Raw genomic sequence first — 18,230 nt, forward strand, 5'->3', positions numbered from 1 at the left:
TTAAGTGGGTGCTGCTTTTTTTGTCAGTGGTTTTAATAATACGGCTTATTAAATTATGTATTTTCTGCTTCTCACTTCTTACACTTTTAAAAAATAATGTCCTTTCACATAGTTTACTTAAATCAGGAAAATAATTTTAGGCAACAACACTAACAACAACAATAATAATGAATATAAAAAGAAAAAGGATTTTGACAGTCTTTGTTTTTAATTAGTGAATCAATTATCAGCGAAATTTGCAGTTCACCGTCTAAGGCACGTCTTATTAGTTAATCATTTATTGCTGAGAGGTTCAGTAATTTTGAACAGGCAACATTGTGGTTGCCTAATGAGCCTGTCAGGACCCGCCCACTCCACAGCGGATCATGAATTCAGGAAGCTACCGAGCCGGCTTCGGTGAGACTAAATCATTAATTTTCTGTGTTGTGGAGCTTCATACGCTTGTAGCTAAGGCTGTGTATTGTCTTTTCAACAGAATATGACAATTTGTGCGTGTAAGTAAACAAAAACAGGTGCAATCGGGCAGTTTTGCTTTTGTGCGGGAGGCGTTAGCTAGCATTAATTTCAGGTAGCGCTAGCTCGCCGTGAGTTTTCCGGCTTTGAATGGGCTCTGAAGAGTAAATATAGCAGACATTAGAGCTGGTTAAACCAGTAAAATTTGAACGTGTGAGGTGTTTGTTACAATTAGCAGTTAACTCGTGATTACAGCTATTATGACAGCTCTGAGGGTTGTCATTGAGACAGCCCGGATGTCCAAACTGTGCACTCATTGGACGGATGAGCCACGCTGAACTCTCCCATTGGATAGAAATGATGGCACGTTTTGTTTACAGCCTCAGCATCCTGCTCTGCTGTAATTAAGCGTAACACTATTAAAGAAATCTGTAACGTTATGATATGGCGATGAAGGGTTCATGCATTTCCTCCTCGTCAGTTTATCTCTTCTTTTTGTCCTCTCAGACCTTATATCTTAGAGTTATTTAGAGTTTGACTTGCTGGTCACCCAGGTGTCTTTCAATGAAGTGTAGTGTACCCAGCAGATTATACATAACCACTGGTTCACTACCCATTGGTTGTTTTGTGGTAGGGTATTTGAACTCGCCCTTTTGGCCCAAAAAACACACTCGCCCCTTCTACCAGGCAGAGTATCATTATTGACCATAGCAAGATAACTTCCAACTACTGTGATATTGGATTAGTTACAGTAACACCACCAGCCTGAACCACTGATAGGATGCAGAATGGGTCCATTCTTTCACTGTGTACCTTCTGCTGTAGCCAGCCTGCTTTAAAGTTTGATGTTTTGTGCATTCAGGGATGCTCTTCTGCATACATTGGTTACAACCAGTGGTAATTTGTGTCTTATTCCCTTTCTTCCTCATTTCTGCCATCAGAATGGGGAAGAACTTTACATGCCTATATTAATTGAGTTTCTGTCATGTGATTGGCTTATTAGATATTTGTGTTTAAAAGCATTTGAACAGCTGTAAAGATGAACTGGCAGGACACATTTACATTTACTGGTGCTGGCTTTTGTCATTATATATTTATAGTCTATTCTTTGGAGATCTCTATCACCAGTTCCTGTAATAATGTCTCTGACTGAAGTAGGCAGCACTCGATTGATCAATTTTGTGTGGAAGAAGAGTGAAATGATATTTGATAGTATCAGGCTATATGTGAACATGCACAGAGCCTGAGGCGAAAGGTCTAGGTTAGTAGACAAAGCTGATAACTGCTGTTTTGATACCTGTTAATTCTGACCAGGTTTTTAGAGTTTATTGAGCCAGGTAACACAAAGAAACAAGGTTACTGGTGCATCCTCTTTAGGCCTTTAAAGGCTCTAAGGCTTTTTTTTAAGCCGTTCTAAATACTGAACTCCTAAAAAAATATTTCTAAAATGCAACAATATGGAAAACCTGGCATCATACCGATGTTTAAATTTGACAGATGATCCTGATACCAGCATTAATTATTTATTTCATTAATTTTTCATTGCTGTTTATTTGTCTTTGTTGAGCTCTGATCCAGGGCAAAAAATGATCAGACACAAAAAAAGTAAACCTCAGCCACCACCTTTGGTAAATGTTATTTTGTTTCCACACGGTAATCGGCAAGGTCTGACATTGCTGTGTGGTTAATAGCTGTGCATCCCAAAAGCAAGAAGAAAAATTGTCATATTAACATACGATAAAATATAACTAATATAACTTTTACAATCGTGAATAGGAAGCATTGTGTTATGTTATTTGCAGCTAAACTTGCACAGGTAAATGATTCTGCATAATATGAGGAATAAAATGTTTAAAAATCCAGCTTTGTTTAGATTAATTACAGTTTTTTTCCCATGAAGTGATAAATAATGACCAGGTGTTTCTTTTCTTTAATATTTAATTTATGTGTATTCTTGTATAATTGCTAAGTAGTCAAACATGTAGAATCAGTTGCACAGCTTGAGGAGATGATCTGGTACCTTGCTTTAGGTGAACACTTCACAACCGTGTTTGACTTTCTTAGCAAATTATCAGTATCCTACTGTGCCTGGCAAGCCTTATGTTGTCGGCAGCACTGCTGAAGGCGGTATCACGATGTTAATAAGGAGTCTTAAGGATATTTTCTGACACTACACTTGTTGAAGCAGCGCAATGTGTCCTACTATTAAGATGATTATAAAGTCTAGACCACATAATCATACATATGTGTAAAACAATAATATTAATTTTGTTTATTTTAATTTTAAATGACTAACTTGGAACCATTTATTGTTTGAGCAGACTTTTTATTTAATAACAGGATTTGATCAGATCTCAATATTATTCAGTGGAAAGCTGATAAAAGCCTGTTATGCACACCCTGTGGCACTGAATAATGGATCGTTCAGTGCCGTCAGAAATTAGAGTTCACCCACCATACTGTGGTCTTACAAATACATACAAAGGCAAAAACAACGCTCATTTTGTCCATTAAAATATAAGAATTGTTTGTCCTTGCTACTGAAACAGTTTTGCGTGTAGTTTAGTTAACAGACTAACATAAAAAGACCGCAAAGGAAGAACTAACTCCTTCCATCTATTTATTTTGTTGTCTGTTTATCGGAGCCGGGTTGCGGGCGCAGCAGCCTGAGCAGAGAAACCCAGACTTCCTCCTATCCAGGCCACCTCCTCCAGCTTATCCGGGAGAACACCGTGGCCTTCCTAGGGCTGCTGAGAGATATAGTTGCTCCAGTGTGTCCCGAGACTACCGCACGGCCTCCTCCTGGTAGGACATACCCACCTCACCCAGGAGGCTTCCTAATCAGATGCCCAACCCATCTCAACTGGCACTTTTCAATGTGGAGGAGCAGTGGCTTTACTCTGAGACCCTCTCAATTGACTAAAATCTTTACCCTGTCTCTAAGGGCAATCCCAGCCGCCCTTCTGAGGGAGCTCATTTCTCCCACTTGCATCCACCATCTCATCCTTTTGCTTGTGACCAATAAACGAGTGAGGTGGGGACTTAAATCGACCTTGCTCAGGAAGGCTAACTTTATTTTTGTCATATTGCTGTGCAATATAAATACAATAAAATCAACCAATTATGTTAAAATCAGTGCCCTTACAGCCACTGAATATTTGGTGTTTAATTAAGGTGAAATCCAAATATAAGTTGCTAAAAATAATATCATTTGGAAATGTTGTTTGCAAGAACTCATGAGAGCATAAATGAAATTATATGATAAGCAAAAATGTGTAAAAATGGCAACATGTGTTTTCTATTTAAGCGCTGTTGCTCTTTCTTCAGAGGTCTCTTTGAAACATTTCCTTGTTTCAGGAGCTTTTACTCTGAGTTGAGATGTTGTATCCTACGGAGGGTCTTTTGAAGCAAATTCTAGGTAAAAAAAAAAGCACCACGGTACAAAGGTTAGAACTGCACATAGACGGCCTCATTTGATCCCTGTGTTCCCTAAGTCCATATGGCCCCATCCATGAAGAAAACCAAGGTTTAAATATGTTCAATTCAAAGGTCATCTTTAGTATATAAAAGTGTCAGCAAACAGTAGCACCAACGCATTAGGACAGAGTGTAAGCAACTAAATGTTATTAATATACAATTAATAATATATGTTGGTTATACACAGTAGTTGTAGTATGTTATATCTGTATGTTTTTATTTGAGAGAGAATTAACTGCATTCTTGGAAATCTGCATAAACAGAGCTGAATTTGTTAAAGGAAATGATTTATTGTTATTAAAGGTTTGACAGTGGCTACATATTGTGTTGTATTTCCGTTTCCATGTTTTTATTGTCTTCATCTTTCAATGGCATCTTTGTGGTCACTGAGCTTGTAGTTTGTTAGGATCTGCCTCTGTGTTTTATCTCTGTTGGCAGTGAGATGTTCAGCCAATTCGTACAGAGCCAGATAACATTATAATCTACTTTGGTGGCTGAGTGGGCTCCGTTCTTCACTACCGCATAGCACAATGGGCGGGATGATACTATCATTCACACTGTTTATTTTTGAGCTCGACTTTAACAGCAATGTGGAAATCTTTAGCCTCACTTCCCAACTCTTCTGTTCCCTCAGGTGTAGGCTTGAGGATGTGGCTTCTGTGGATCGTGCTGCTCTCGCTGCTCTCTGTCGCATCTGGGGGTGCGGACTCAAAGGCTGTCACAACCACTCTTACAACCAAATGGGCTGATACACCGCTGCTGCTGGAGGCCAGGTATGACACTGCACTGCTCAAAGGGAGCAGCACTTTGGCTGCATTACATATAAATTACATTTCAAAAGAAGATAATAGATAAATCAGTGTTCTGAGGTCATTCATGTGACTGTCCTCTAAGTGAGTTTAAACTACACTTCTGTCTCACTGATATGTCCTTGAGGAAGACTGTGAATAATTAAGGGCTTTAGGTGTTGTGCTGTTTGCAGTAGCTGACACTATGCATTTCCAGCTTATGAGACCGCCACTTTCATATTCTCCTTCCCCAGTGAGTTCATGGCAGAGGAGAGCCAGGAGAAGTTCTGGGACTTTGTAGAGGCCAATCAAAACATAGAAGGAGAGCATGACGGTAAAGTAAAACTTTGGACTCTGTGGACAAGATTTCACTTTTAGTTTCTGCGCTGTGAGCAGCTGAATTTATGATGTGTATGCAGCATCTTGGCAGTAATTGCATTGTCGGGGTTTTAGCCACATACTCGTTGGAGCAATAACACAATAAAAAGTGTATCTCAGTTAGACCAGAACTGCTGTAACACAATTTCAAGGGGACCTATTATGCTTTTCCTTATTCTCTTTATTATATATACTGTACCAGTGGTGGTTACTCATATTAAATTTGGTCAGATTTTCCGATATTGAGGTCAGCGCTTGTGCAAGTAATCCCAGTGAAAACTCAGGCTTCAGATTGCTCTGAACACAGTTTTTTCTCCTTTTTTTGATTATGGCACCTTATGTTGTAAGTGAGAACAGATATTCTCTCAGCACAGCAGCCCCGTCCACCTGCTGTTCAGACCTTCCGTTTGTGAGGCCCAGCGAATTAGAAGAAAGTTTGCTTGCAGGGAGCGTGACCCTGAAGCGAGATAAGATCTGTGGTTATTGCCTCACAGCCCAGTGTAACATAAAAAAGGATTATTCTGAATTGTGAATTCTGCAAAGCTATTTAATATAGATTACAGTAATTAAATATGAAGGGTAATAGGTCCTCTAGGGAGGGGCGAGACCACACCGAAATCTTACGTGTGCACATTTGCTGTCCCCACACAGACACAGATCAGGCCTACTATGATCTGATCATGAAGAGAGCCAGTGCCTTGCTCAGCTCCGTCCAGTTAAACATGCTGAAGTTCGCACTCTCACTGAGAGCTTACTCTGCAACAGTACACTCCTTCCAACAGGTAACAGCAGGGCAATTTAAAGCTGTTTTGAAGGCTTGAGCATACATGTGAGTAGGATGATATTAGTACTGATTATGCTTTTTGGGTGTATATTTTTAGATAGCGTCCACTGAGCCTCCTCCTTCTGGCTGCTCAGCTTTTTTGAGCATCCACGGAGAGAAGACCTGTGATGCAGAGAAGTTAGAGGCACTCCTAAAAAGTGCACCTCAAAGGTAAAAAAAAGTCACATACATCTAAAGCAAAAGGATTACGAATTATATTATTAAGATTAAATTTTTTTTCTCTCTTCCAGGACAAAGCCATATCTTTTTAAAGGTGATCATAAATACCCAGGTTCAAATCCAGATGCTCCTGTTGTGATTCTTTACGCCCAGTTTGGGACGGCAGATTTCCAGAAGCTTCACCAAGTCATTCTATCCAAAGTTAATGAAGGCTCGGTGACCTACGTGCTTCGCCACTACCTGCCTGTAAGAATTGCTTTACTTCTAATATAATTTAAATGAGAAGATCACAATAGATAGTTTGAGATTGAGCGTATTTAGGTCACTACTACCGGTATGTGAAATTATCAATAAAGCAAATGTTTTCCATGTCAGGAATAGTTTTATAAGTGTAAGTTGGTTTATAGTCATGTGGTGAAATCCCAAAGTTACTTTGGGCTCCCGTGTTTTATCCTCGTCTTACAAAAAAAAATCTGCAGTTTAAGACGGTCCTCATTTACACCTGGGATGAAAAGAGCTTCTCCAGTTCCTCATGCTAGACTGCAAGTTTCTCAAGTTGGATTACTTTCCCCTCACATGCAAATCCATTTGATAGTGTTTTTCTTTTTTTCCTCCCCCTGATTATGCTAAATTATTCTCACCATCTGTCTTTCAGGCAGGAAGTCCTGGGCACTAGAAAGGCTGTAACATTTAACTCTTACTCTGTGCATATAGCTCTGGGGCCAGACCAGGGACAGTTAGTGGCTTAAGTACTTAGCAAGCTGGTTGTCTGCACATGGAAGATAGTCAGCAAGCACATGCATTTATAATGTGAGTGGGATTTATTTTTTTTACAAGTGGGAACACAAGAACGTTCACAGAGCTTTTTACATTAAGAAAAAAAATTTTTTTTGTTTTGTCATCAGGTTAGCATAACTGTGTCTTTTAATCTGTTTGCAAATGCAATTAATTGCAATTAAGCGTTTTCTGTGTGTGACACAATTATAAGCATGTGATGTCCCATCTTTTCTTATTTTTCTTCTTCTTCTGCAGAAGTCAAGAGGAAAGAAGGTGTATCTGTCCGGGTATGGAGTGGAGCTGGCCATCAAAAGCCAGGAGTACAAAGCAAAGGATGACACACAAGTCCAAGGTGTACATACTCACAGGAAGACACACAGTCGATACACACATGCCCACAGTGTTGTAATCCCAGAGGAGTCCTGACTTGAAAATCGAGTTAATTGATTGTGGTTTCAGGGGCAGAGGTGAATGCTACAATGATCGGAGAGAATGATCCAGTGGATGAGGTTCAGGGATTCCTTTTTGGCAAACTCAAGTGAGTGACTCTGTGTCAGCCTATGATAAAAATTCAAAGCTTGGATTAGGTCCAGGAATTGCACCACACTCTCTCAGCCAAGCCTTTCTTTTTTTTTTTTTCTTTTTTTTTCCTCCTGTCTTGAAGCACCGACCACATCTGTGCTCAACTAACCAGAAATAATCAAATCAATCTGTGAATCCAACAACTTTTTCTTAATTAGCACTTAAGTCATTTAACAGATGCATGCATTCTGTCCATCTTTCTCACTAGGACCCTCTACCCGGAGCTCAAGGAACAGCTTAAAGAATTGAGGAAGCATTTAGTTGAAAGCACCAACGAGATGGCACCTCTGAAAGTCTGGCAAATGCAAGGTGGGCCTCTTTCCAAATTTAATTGTCTTATTTCAGACATCAGCAGATTTTTCTGTGTTTGCAGTTTCCTTCTGAGTGATTGGTTTTGACAATATGAACAGGCTCTGTAAGGAAGTATCTGTTTCTGGTATTACACGTGTAAATAAATAATGATAACACAATGAAACAAACTTGTCAAAACTGACCGAGTCAACATCTTGACAGGCTAGCAGAAAATAAACTGTGAGGCCCTCTTAATCTACAGATAACACCTGTGGACATTGCTCCTGTGACTTAATTTTTCAGAGAATCAATTTTATGATCCTGCAAATATACCTGCAGGACTTGAACTTCGTTCTCTATCTATTACTTCCATAGCTATGGCTGACAAAGACAATTATCCGATGGGAAAAATCCCATGTCCTCATACCCATTAAATTCAAATCAATTGTTAGCTGACCCAGAGCGTCCTCTGACGTTCTTACAATTTCACAGGAATATCTCGTTACACAATCATTTTAAAGATACCCTCCTTACTCCACAAATGGGGGGAAAAAAAAGATCATTTCAAGGTTTTTTTTTCTAGCACAGAATGGGCCTTTGGGGAGTGACTACAGACAGCAGAAAACATAATCGCCGCCTACAGTAAAAGCAGTCAGCCTGTGCTTCCTAGAAGCCCATGTCTTTTCTGGGATTTCCTAACATGTGTTAAATAGAAAAAATGCCCAATATGCTTAACTATTACCAACTAGTTGGTAGTAGTTTTCATTATAGGTAGAGGACTGGTTAATGCGAGTCAAACAGGTGGACCAAGAAATGGGTCCACCTCAAAACAGTATTATATGAGAGAAAATAAACTGTATCTGTAATTTCACATGCTAGCACCGTACATATACTGTATTTGTTTAAATCATCTGTTAACCATGGGAGTTTCCTGAACTATTAGAAAGTTAAAAACGCTTTCCTATTCTCTGTCTCAACAACCCTTTGATCAGGAATAAATGAAAATAAATTAACATTGGCTTCTCCAGTTGTCTTCTGTTGCTTTAACCATGATGTCATTCCACCTGTAAATCAAACTAGCAGCTGAAAATGTATCTGTATCGATCTCTGATCTACGACTGCAATCGATCACTGTCCTCTTGATGCGTTTGAGCCATAATACCTTGAAGACATGAAAGCTTTGTCTGCAGCAATATAAAAGCATTGATTAAGATGACATCATATATTGATTAACAGTTCAAACTCACTCTCACAGATGCAATCACATATACTTTTTAATTTTGTCATTTTCTTTTTGATGTTATCGAGCAAATAAAAAATTATATTGGCTCCAGCTCATCTGTTATGTTTATGTTTCTTAAAGAAAACGCTTCCGTATGTAAAAGGTCAGCCTATCAGTAGGTGTAATCAGGATGTGAGCGTTCGGCTGCTTTTATATTTGGCAAATAAAGGCTCCGAGGAGATGAGGAGGTTGAACTCGACTGTCAGACTGTCATGTGGGCGTCTGTCTTTATCTCCTAACCCTGTGGGGCTCATTAGCTCAGCCTGTTTACAAAGAGAGGGAGACCTCCAGAGGCTAATAATCACACAGACTACAACACCATTACAGAGATGCTCACTGCATTGAAATAATCCTCACTGCTCTCTTCCCTCCTTGCACACCAAAGCTCCATACACCCCTTTATCTTTTCCACACTTACAAATTAACGTGATGATAAGTATATCTGCGTTTATATCAATTTAAGGTGGCGAACATCATAAACATTATTCCTGCTCAACACAAACATTTCAGCATCGACACTTTAATGTGAATCGTAATTTGCCCATATGAAATGTCTGTGTTGTACAGAGCTGCAAGCATATAGCCTTAGTCCTTTTAAATAATCAAGAGTAAGTTAACGATCTTTGAAGCAGCCCTTGTCTTTGTTTTATGTCTAAGTGCTCACATGTCTTCTAATTATGATCATTGTTTCTTTTTTCTTCTTTTCCTGTGTTTCCTGTTCTTCTTACTAATTTTTCCACTCATCTCTTTCCCATTCTGACCCTCATCGCCTGCCTGAACATCCACCCACCTTCTCTTTTACAGATCTGAGTTTCCAGACAGCTGCTCGCATTCTTGCTGCTCCTGCTGTTGATGCCCTCAATGTTATGAAAGACCTCAGTCAGAATTTTCCCACCAAGGCCAGGTAGAGGAGAAACGAAAACACACACAGATACACACACACATGAGCAGTAACTACAATAAGAAGCTTGGTTTGTGTAGATTTTGGATAGTCAGCAGTTTCACAGTTCAGTCTTCCTTTTCTCTCCCAGGTCAATCACTAAAACTGTGGTCAACTCGGAGATCCGTAAAGAGATTGGCGAGAATCAAAAGGTACATGTTTGATCATCTTCTATTTTTTCCCACTTGCCCTTTTGTAACACAATGAAAACATTTCTGCTTTTGGTTAAAGATGAAAATGAACCCTTTAGTCTCTTTCACTTTCTTTTAACATCATGAATGCAGTTAATAGGCCTTCATGTGCTTGTTAGACTAACACTAAATGACTTGATCATTTCAGGTATTTTCAGGTTTAGAAACCACATGTAATTGTTACAACATGAATTAAGCTGACTTAATTTATGCAACATTACCTCCGATCCCAACCTCAACACGATGTGTCAGTGTCTTTAGTCTTTATATTCCTCTCTCTGATGTCATACGTCTTTGCTGTGTGACTTGGGGAAAAAACAATACTGATGTCACATAAAAATCTCATTAGGACACAAGCTTTTCTTGTCTTCTTGCAAAGACCGGATGACGAGGCTGTTACAAGGCTCTTTTTTTTGTTTTGTTTTTTTATTGACTCATCCAATCGAAGGACTGATAGGCTTATGTGATGGCAAAGCATCTGTTGTCCATACATATCTCCACAATTCACAAGAATTGGTGCAAGATGAAGGTCATATTCGTTTTCACAAGATCTGCTGCTTCTTTAAAGAATATTAGTGTGATTTTAGTGAAACAAGATTAATTTGTCCCCCTTATGGCTGTTTGTGATCCTCCCTGACTTCTCGGTGGATTTTACCAGTTACAACAAAACCTAGACCTTTCATTAAGAACTTTACATTTTACAATAACCTGTGAATTCTGGTGGATCATAAGCTGCTACATCATTGATATTCTGGTTCCTTCTTTTGTGCCTCCAAGACCTTTTCGTTGGCATAAAGTGAGATCTTTTCATATCCATCAGAAATGTTTTATTCTTTGGGCTTCCCTGGAGTAGCTTTGTATGCTTCACAGTTCAAAATAACCTTTATAAATCTTATAGTGGGCGTTGGTGCAGCTGCTCAGTTCATCCGCTGTCTGAAAGACGTCGCTTTAGCTCCTTCCCCTATAGATTTGCTCCCCTTTTAAGCAGTATTTCTTGTGATTGGCTGCCCCTCACAAAGTGAGAGTAAAAAAAACTCTAAAATTGAGTTTTGATCAGCCTGAATCATTAACTTTTAGCTCAGCAGTTCAGTGGCTAAGACTAAATCATCTGCTTTCAAACTGCTCGATTTCATCATCTGTCCTATGTTTGTCTTTCCATTATCGAGGATCCTTATTCTTTTAATCTTGCAGACTGTGTCCTCTAGTGGTTAGGGATAATTTAGCTTTAGCTGTTTACCAATTTAATCCACTAAAGAGGACGAACCGAGACATACAGCATTATTGCAAACATCCACAATCAAGTAGCTTTTGTCTCTCAAAATGAAACTGCCCCTCCTGGTTTTGTTTTACCTTTTACTTTGTGATCAATTGTAAACATCATCTGATTTGAAAGCATTCAGTTTTTGACAATGTGTGTTTTGCTTCGCCTGTTAGTGGAATAGGCACTCACCCCTTCTTCTTGTCAGTGTTTTCTCTCTCTCCTTTGCTTGGTCTCCTCTCCTGAAGCTGTGCTCACATTATCTTGGTGTGCAGACAGGAGTTCGGGCTGATGGTGGGGCTGAGCAGACAAACGTCCTAATTACTGAATCGGTGATTCATTCAGCAGGCGCGCAGAGTCCTACAGCGAGAAATGATTATTGATTGAAGTAGTTTGGACACGTGCACTTGCTCGCACACAGACACGTCTTTGTCTTTCTCTCACACACAGGCATGCATCCACACACTCACACAATTTAAGTGGGATGAACAATATTTGTGTTAATCATGTCTTGTTGTAATTGCAATGTCTGGAGTATGATTAATCTGATGTCTTTGTCTTTCTGTAATGAGATTTGACTGTGCCAGAACGACTTTGAGCTTTCTTTTTGCCTGTGCAGACGCACAAACACACATGCGGGTCTCTTCTCATAGACATATTCACACACATTTACACACCCCTTCTTTGATAATTAGATTTGTTTAGTGTGGGGTTTAATTGCTCTAAACAGGCTGATTTTGAACAGAGTTGTCAGTGCTTGTTTAGAGCTGTCAACGTGACTCGTTGTGGCTTTGTGTTGACTGTTGCCTCTAGTTTTACAGTATAATTGACTACATGATGGCTGGTTTTGATGTTGTTTGCCTCACAGCGTGGTGATCTGCTCAGCTGGTGTTGAATGGGGAGCTTGACACAAACAGGATATTTAGTCATATTGACGTTTCTCTTTCCATAGTTTTTCAAAGGAACTCTGGGGTTGCAGCCCGGGGATTCAGCGCTGTTCATCAACGGGCTGCATATAGATTTGGACGCACAGGACATCTTCAGGTACACATAAAAAGCCATATTTTGAGCATCTAATTTGCAGTAATTACAGCACAGAAATGCATCTGTGTTGCTTTAACCTTTTGCAAATGAAAGTATATAATCAGTCAAGACCGTAGCTTGACTGATTATATACTTTAACAATTGTTTAGAACAAAATGTAAAGTAAAATTAAATTAAAGATTTTTGTGTGTGTGCGTGTGTTTGGGCTCTTAAGACCTGGGAATGTTAAGACAACTGGGCCTAAAACGGGGCATGAAAAGATTTGAATGATAGTCACAGAAGCAGCAAATGCTTCCATATGGAAAACTGTACCCAAGTGATATTCTTGGCTTTACTGGAATATTCAAAAATTAGTTCTTGTATTAGGTATTAATAGGTTGTGCTCGACCAATCGATAAAATAAGTTGAGAGTGAGACTGTATAATAACGGAGATTGTTGCTTTTTCTTTGTCATGTTTTTAAAATCTGATTTCACATTCACATCTTACCTGCTGTTTAATGATTTAAATAAGCCAGATCAAAACTGAAAATAATGAGCTCTACTTATACATCTCTTTCAGATAATAAGGCAGTCTAGATGCTACGCTCAAATTCTTGATTACAATACACACACACTGCACCACTTAACTCGCCTCTGTCCTTTGCTACCTGCAGTGTGTTTGAAGTGCTGCGCAGCGAGGCCCGGGTGATGCAGGGTCTGCGCTCCCTGCTAATCGAGACACCTTTTATTCACGACATCCTGAAGCTCAACGTCCAGCCCTCCGACTCTGACTACGCCGTCGACATCCGCAGCCCGGCCATCAGTGTAAGAGTGTCCGTGTTCACACACGTCCCTAATAACTAACTGTTGAATGCTGCAGCAAATGAGGAACTTAACCAAAATAAGCTTGGAAAGAAATGTGTTGTGTTTGGAAGATTTTTGTTGTGCAATCAAGTTTCTATTTGAAAAAATTTGGAGGCATTTCAAGCCCTCCAAAATTATCGTTGTGCTTTTCTTCCGCTAGCAGTAAAAAGTAATTTCTTGTTGGCTCTTGTCTGCTCATTCTTGTTTTTAAACTTAATTTAAACCATTTCCTCTTCACTGCATTCTCCTTTTTAGTGGATTAACAACTTGGAGACTGACTACAGGTACAGCTCATGGCCCTCCAACGTGCAGGAGCTGCTCAGACCAACTTTCCCTGGAGTCATCAGGCAGATCCGCAAGAACTTTCACAATCTGGTAAGAGCGCAGTTTATTAATCAGACCCCTGTGAATCCAAATAGGTCTGAAGCTTTTCTGATGAATGCTAACACGCATCTGTTGCAGGTGATCATTCTGGATCCGACCCAGGAGAACACTGTAGAACTGCTGAGCGTCGCAGAGATGTTTTATGCTAATAATATACCCCTCAGGTTGGTGTTTCTGTCATCAAGATGTATACATTTTTTGGACATTTTCTTGGGAATTAATTATCAGCTTTTATGAATTTGAATGCACAACATATCACTTTTTTATTGCTGTACAGTAACCAGAAAACTAAAATAAATAAATAAAATAAAAGAGGTGCTGCAGAGCATTGGTAGTCAGTAGAAATGTGTAGTTAAAAATCCATTTTTAATTTAAGAGTTTTGTCAGGGATGTTTGGAAGACCTTTGATACCGCGCTGCATGTGGCATCTTGGGATGGTCAGTTTGTTTGAATACTGATGAAGCAGGCAGCACACGCTCTGCATTTTAACTGTTTTTGGAAGCTTACTTGCTCCGTGTTTGTGTTTAGGATCGGGCTGGTGTTTGTGGTGTCTGATGAAGACGACATAGATGGTATGCAAGATGCCGGTGTGGCACTCGTCCGAGCCTACAACTACATCACTGAAGAGGTGGACAGTCAGAATGCATTTGAAGCCGTCATGTCGGTGAGTCCATTGTTCACAGAAACTAGGAAGTGAAAAAGACCTTTGTAAGACTTTATCTAATCTGTGTCTCTGTTACTCTTTGCCTGATCCAAATAGTTAACGCATCCCTCCTATCAGGTGTCTTCCCCAAAAGCCTTAAAAACAGCAGTTATCAAACCAATATTAAAGAAAAAGAACCTAGACAGCACATTAATGCAAAACTACAGACCAATCTCTAATCTTCCATTTATCGTTAAACAGCTTTCTCACAATGAACACCCGCTTTGATATTTATCAGTCTGGTTTTCGTAGGCACCACAGCACCGAGACAGCCCTTGTCAAAGTGTTTAATGACATCCGTATAAATACTGACTGTGGGAAATCCACAGTATTGGTACTACTGGACCTTAGTGCGGCGTTTGACACCGTTGATCATGATATATTACTGGAACGTCTAGAGAGCTGGGCCGGACTCTCTGGTACAGCACTCGACTAGTTCAAGTCCTACCTTAAGAATAGAAACTTCTATGTGTCAATTAGCCAATTTTCATCACAAAATATAGAAATCACATGCGGGGTCCCCCAGGGTTCCATCCTCGGGCCCCTCTTATTTAGCATTTACATGCTCCCGTTAAGCCAGATTATAACCACCAATAATATTAACTACCACAATTATGCAGACGATACTCAACTTTATATCTCAATGTCACCAGGTGATGTTGAACCTATCCAAACTCTTAATAAATGCATTGAGCGAATTAACAACTAGATGTCTCATAATTTCCTTCAACTGAACAATAACAAAACTGACTTATCTTTGGACCCAAAAAAGATTGATTAAATATCAGTAATCAGCTCAAACTGGTCCAACTAGAAACTACCGACCAGGCCAGAAATTTAGGTGTAACAATGGACTCAGACCTGAACCTCCAGGGCCACATAAAAGTTATAACAAAGTCAGCCTTCTATCACCTGAGGAACATTTCTAGGATTAAAGGACTGATGACACAAGGAGACCTAGAAAAACTCATCCATGCATTTATCTCTAGCCACCTTGATTACTGTAACAGTATCTTCACAGGTTTACCCAAAAAATCAATCTGACAACTGCAGCTGATTCAGAACGCTGCTGCTCGTGTTCTCACTAGAACCAAGAAAATGGAGCACATTACTCCAGTTCTAAAGTCATTACACTGGCTCCCTGTAGCTCAGAGAATAGACTTTTTAAAGTGCTTTTATTAGTTTATAAGTCCTTGAATGGGTTAGCACCAGAGTACATTAGGGATCTGCTATCATGGTACAAACCATCCAGATCAGTTAGGTCCTCCAGCTCTCGTTTATTGACCGTCTCTAGAACCAGAACTAAACATGGAGAAGCAGCTTTTAGTTTCTATGCTCCTCACATCTGGAATACTCTATCGGGAGAATGCAAAGCAGCAGAGACACTGAACTCTTTTAAGTCTAAAATTAAAACTTACTTATTTAGACTTGCTTATGAGTAACTGATCCTATTATGGCTCTCTATATGTTTGTTTTAATTTTTAATATAAATTATTGTCTTGATTATTGTTTTATTGTAAATGCTTTCTTGTAAATGTTTTCTTGTTTTTTACTTTTATAGTGATTTATGCTTTATTTTTTGTTTTATTTTAATCATGTAAAGCACCTTGAATTGCCTTGTGCTGAAAGTGTGCTATACAAATGAAATTGCCTTGCCCACTTGTTCATCCCGTTCTCTTCTCTTCTCCCTCTTATAGATGTTTAACCGTGTGCCAGTTGGTGGTCGGCTGAGTGTCGGGGATGTAGTTAAAGTGCTGGAGAAGAAGTTTCCCTACGTCGAAGTCAGCAGTGTCCTCGGAGCCGACTCCAGCTATGACAGCAACAGGAAGGTGAGTCGAGCAGGATGTTTTTTCTGTTCATATTATTAATCTAAAATTACATTTTTATTAACACAGCAAATCTAAGTGTACAATTACAGTCAAAAGAGCTGTATGTAGCACCAGAATAAAAGGATAACTGAGCAACTCAAGAGTAGTTTGATAATTCATCAGTGGATGAATAGTGGTCATTTTATTAGGTACACACATTAAACTGCTCACAAACACAAATATCTGAGCAGACAATCACACGGCACCAACTCAACTGAGCGTCAGAAATGGGAAGAAAGATTATTTTAAGTCACTCTGACTAAGGGATGTTTTTTGGTGGCAGAGGGACTGCTCTGAGTATTTCAGAAACTGCAGATTTATTCCGATTTTCCCCACGCAATCATCTCCGGAGTTTATAGAAAATGGTCTGAAAAAAGAGGAGAGAAAAAAAATCAGTGAGCATCAGGAGAAAAAACCCTTGTTGTAGTCAGAGGAGAATGGCCACACTGCTTCATGCTGATAGGAAGCCAACAGTAATTCAAATAACCACTGGCTACAACCAAGGTATACAGAAGAGCATTTCTGAATGCACATCATGTTAAACTTTGAAGCAGCAACCACAGAAGACCACACTGCGTCACACTCATGTCAGCTAAGAAAAGGAATCTGACGTGGAGTATCTGTCGTCTGATGGCTGCTTCCAGTAGGATAAAATCATCTTAAAGTGGTTTCTTGAACATGAGAATGAGTTCACTGTACTCAGATGACCTTCAGTCATCAGATCTCAATCCAGTAGAGCACATTTGGGATGTGGTGGAATTGCAGCAACTGTACAATAGTATCATGTATTTAAGAGGTTTTTAGATGCAAGAATATTAAGTGTGATTTTGTTCTAAAAGAGAAATAGAACAGCCTTTTTAAAGTGGTCACCTAAAACTGACTGCAGAGCCGAATAATTAAGGGTTAACCAGATAACATTTCTTTCTTTCTTCCCTTTCAGGAAGGACGGGCATACTATGAGCAAACAGGAGTAGGCCCGCTGCCTGTGGTCATGTACAACGGGATACCTTACCAGCGTGAACAGCTGGACCCGGATGAACTGGAAACTGTCACCATGCAGAAAATCCTGGAGACCACCTCATTCTACCAAAGGGCCGTCTACCTGGTCAGTTACAATCACATTTACAATAAAAGCTCATTATCTGCCATATCATTATTTTATTAAGGGTTATTCTAAAATACAGGTTTTAGAGCATCAGTCACAGTTTCTAAAAAAAAAAAATCTGTTGCTGGACTTTAATTCAAAACAACCAATAATATATCTCAGTTTCATCTTTTGATATTTTATATTTGTATTATTTTGAACAATATGCAGAAAACTGCATTTTGCCTTAATTTCACAAGCAAACTTCAAATCTATTCTCATTTTTAACAATAAAAATGTGTTGTTGTTTTTTCTAAAAAGTACTTCATAAGATATATTTATTTGTCAGTCCTTTTTCTTTTAATTAGGTTTTTCTTTCCTGGACCTGCTACAAAATCTTAGTGTAAAATTAAAGGCAGAAGTTAAGCCACCATAAAGTAAACTTGCTAAAGTACACTGTCTGTCTTTGAGGTCATAAAACAAATTCTCTTTTCAGCAGGATCTTTGTGAGCATGCCATCTGTCATTTTTCCTCTTTTAATGTCAGCCCATCACACAGAGGAGCCAAATCTTTGAATTGATTCTTTCAAAGGATTTCTAAGGAATTTAAACACAGCAAGCAGCATTTAATTTGGTGGCTATAGAAGTCTTACTGGTCAGCATAGCATTAGTCATCCTACCTACCTTTTCTCTTTTCTTTTTTTTAATGTTTAACTCAAACTTATTCAGAGAAAACTTTCTAAACAAGCACCCGTAACTGCAGTGGAAAGGCCATTAACATTTAAGAAGTGCTTTTTAAACTGTGAGCAGGGAAATCTTGCAGAGAAGGACCTCCTGCATGACTGTCAGCTCTGCAGCTAAAGCGACGACTCTGACTTTTTACT

General features: G+C 39.2%; 1 protein-coding gene across 2 annotated transcripts in view; it reads left to right on the forward strand.

The window, feature by feature from the left end:
- Positions 1 to 336: 336 nt before the first annotated feature.
- uggt1 (UDP-glucose glycoprotein glucosyltransferase 1) overlaps positions 337 to 18,230 on the forward strand; it is a 31,337-nt gene continuing 13,443 nt past the window's right edge. For both annotated transcript variants that reach the window (XM_080870724.1, XM_080870725.1), the window contains exons 1-18: positions 337 to 396; positions 4,565 to 4,703; positions 4,973 to 5,052; positions 5,748 to 5,878; positions 5,978 to 6,090; positions 6,171 to 6,345; positions 7,132 to 7,228; positions 7,336 to 7,414; positions 7,667 to 7,767; positions 9,836 to 9,935; positions 10,063 to 10,123; positions 12,373 to 12,464; positions 13,119 to 13,269; positions 13,564 to 13,683; positions 13,771 to 13,856; positions 14,221 to 14,356; positions 16,093 to 16,224; positions 17,204 to 17,368. In XM_080870724.1, coding sequence (XP_080726850.1) covers positions 366 to 396; positions 4,565 to 4,703; positions 4,973 to 5,052; positions 5,748 to 5,878; positions 5,978 to 6,090; positions 6,171 to 6,345; positions 7,132 to 7,228; positions 7,336 to 7,414; positions 7,667 to 7,767; positions 9,836 to 9,935; positions 10,063 to 10,123; positions 12,373 to 12,464; positions 13,119 to 13,269; positions 13,564 to 13,683; positions 13,771 to 13,856; positions 14,221 to 14,356; positions 16,093 to 16,224; positions 17,204 to 17,368 — 1,989 coding nt within the window. In that variant the 5' untranslated portion in view covers positions 337 to 365. The remainder of the gene's footprint in view (positions 397 to 4,564; positions 4,704 to 4,972; positions 5,053 to 5,747; positions 5,879 to 5,977; positions 6,091 to 6,170; positions 6,346 to 7,131; positions 7,229 to 7,335; positions 7,415 to 7,666; positions 7,768 to 9,835; positions 9,936 to 10,062; positions 10,124 to 12,372; positions 12,465 to 13,118; positions 13,270 to 13,563; positions 13,684 to 13,770; positions 13,857 to 14,220; positions 14,357 to 16,092; positions 16,225 to 17,203; positions 17,369 to 18,230) is intronic.

This window comes from Rhamphochromis sp. 'chilingali', assembly GCF_963969265.1.
Source record: "Rhamphochromis sp. 'chilingali' genome assembly, chromosome: 21".
Taxonomy (NCBI): domain Eukaryota; kingdom Metazoa; phylum Chordata; class Actinopteri; order Cichliformes; family Cichlidae; genus Rhamphochromis; species Rhamphochromis sp. 'chilingali'.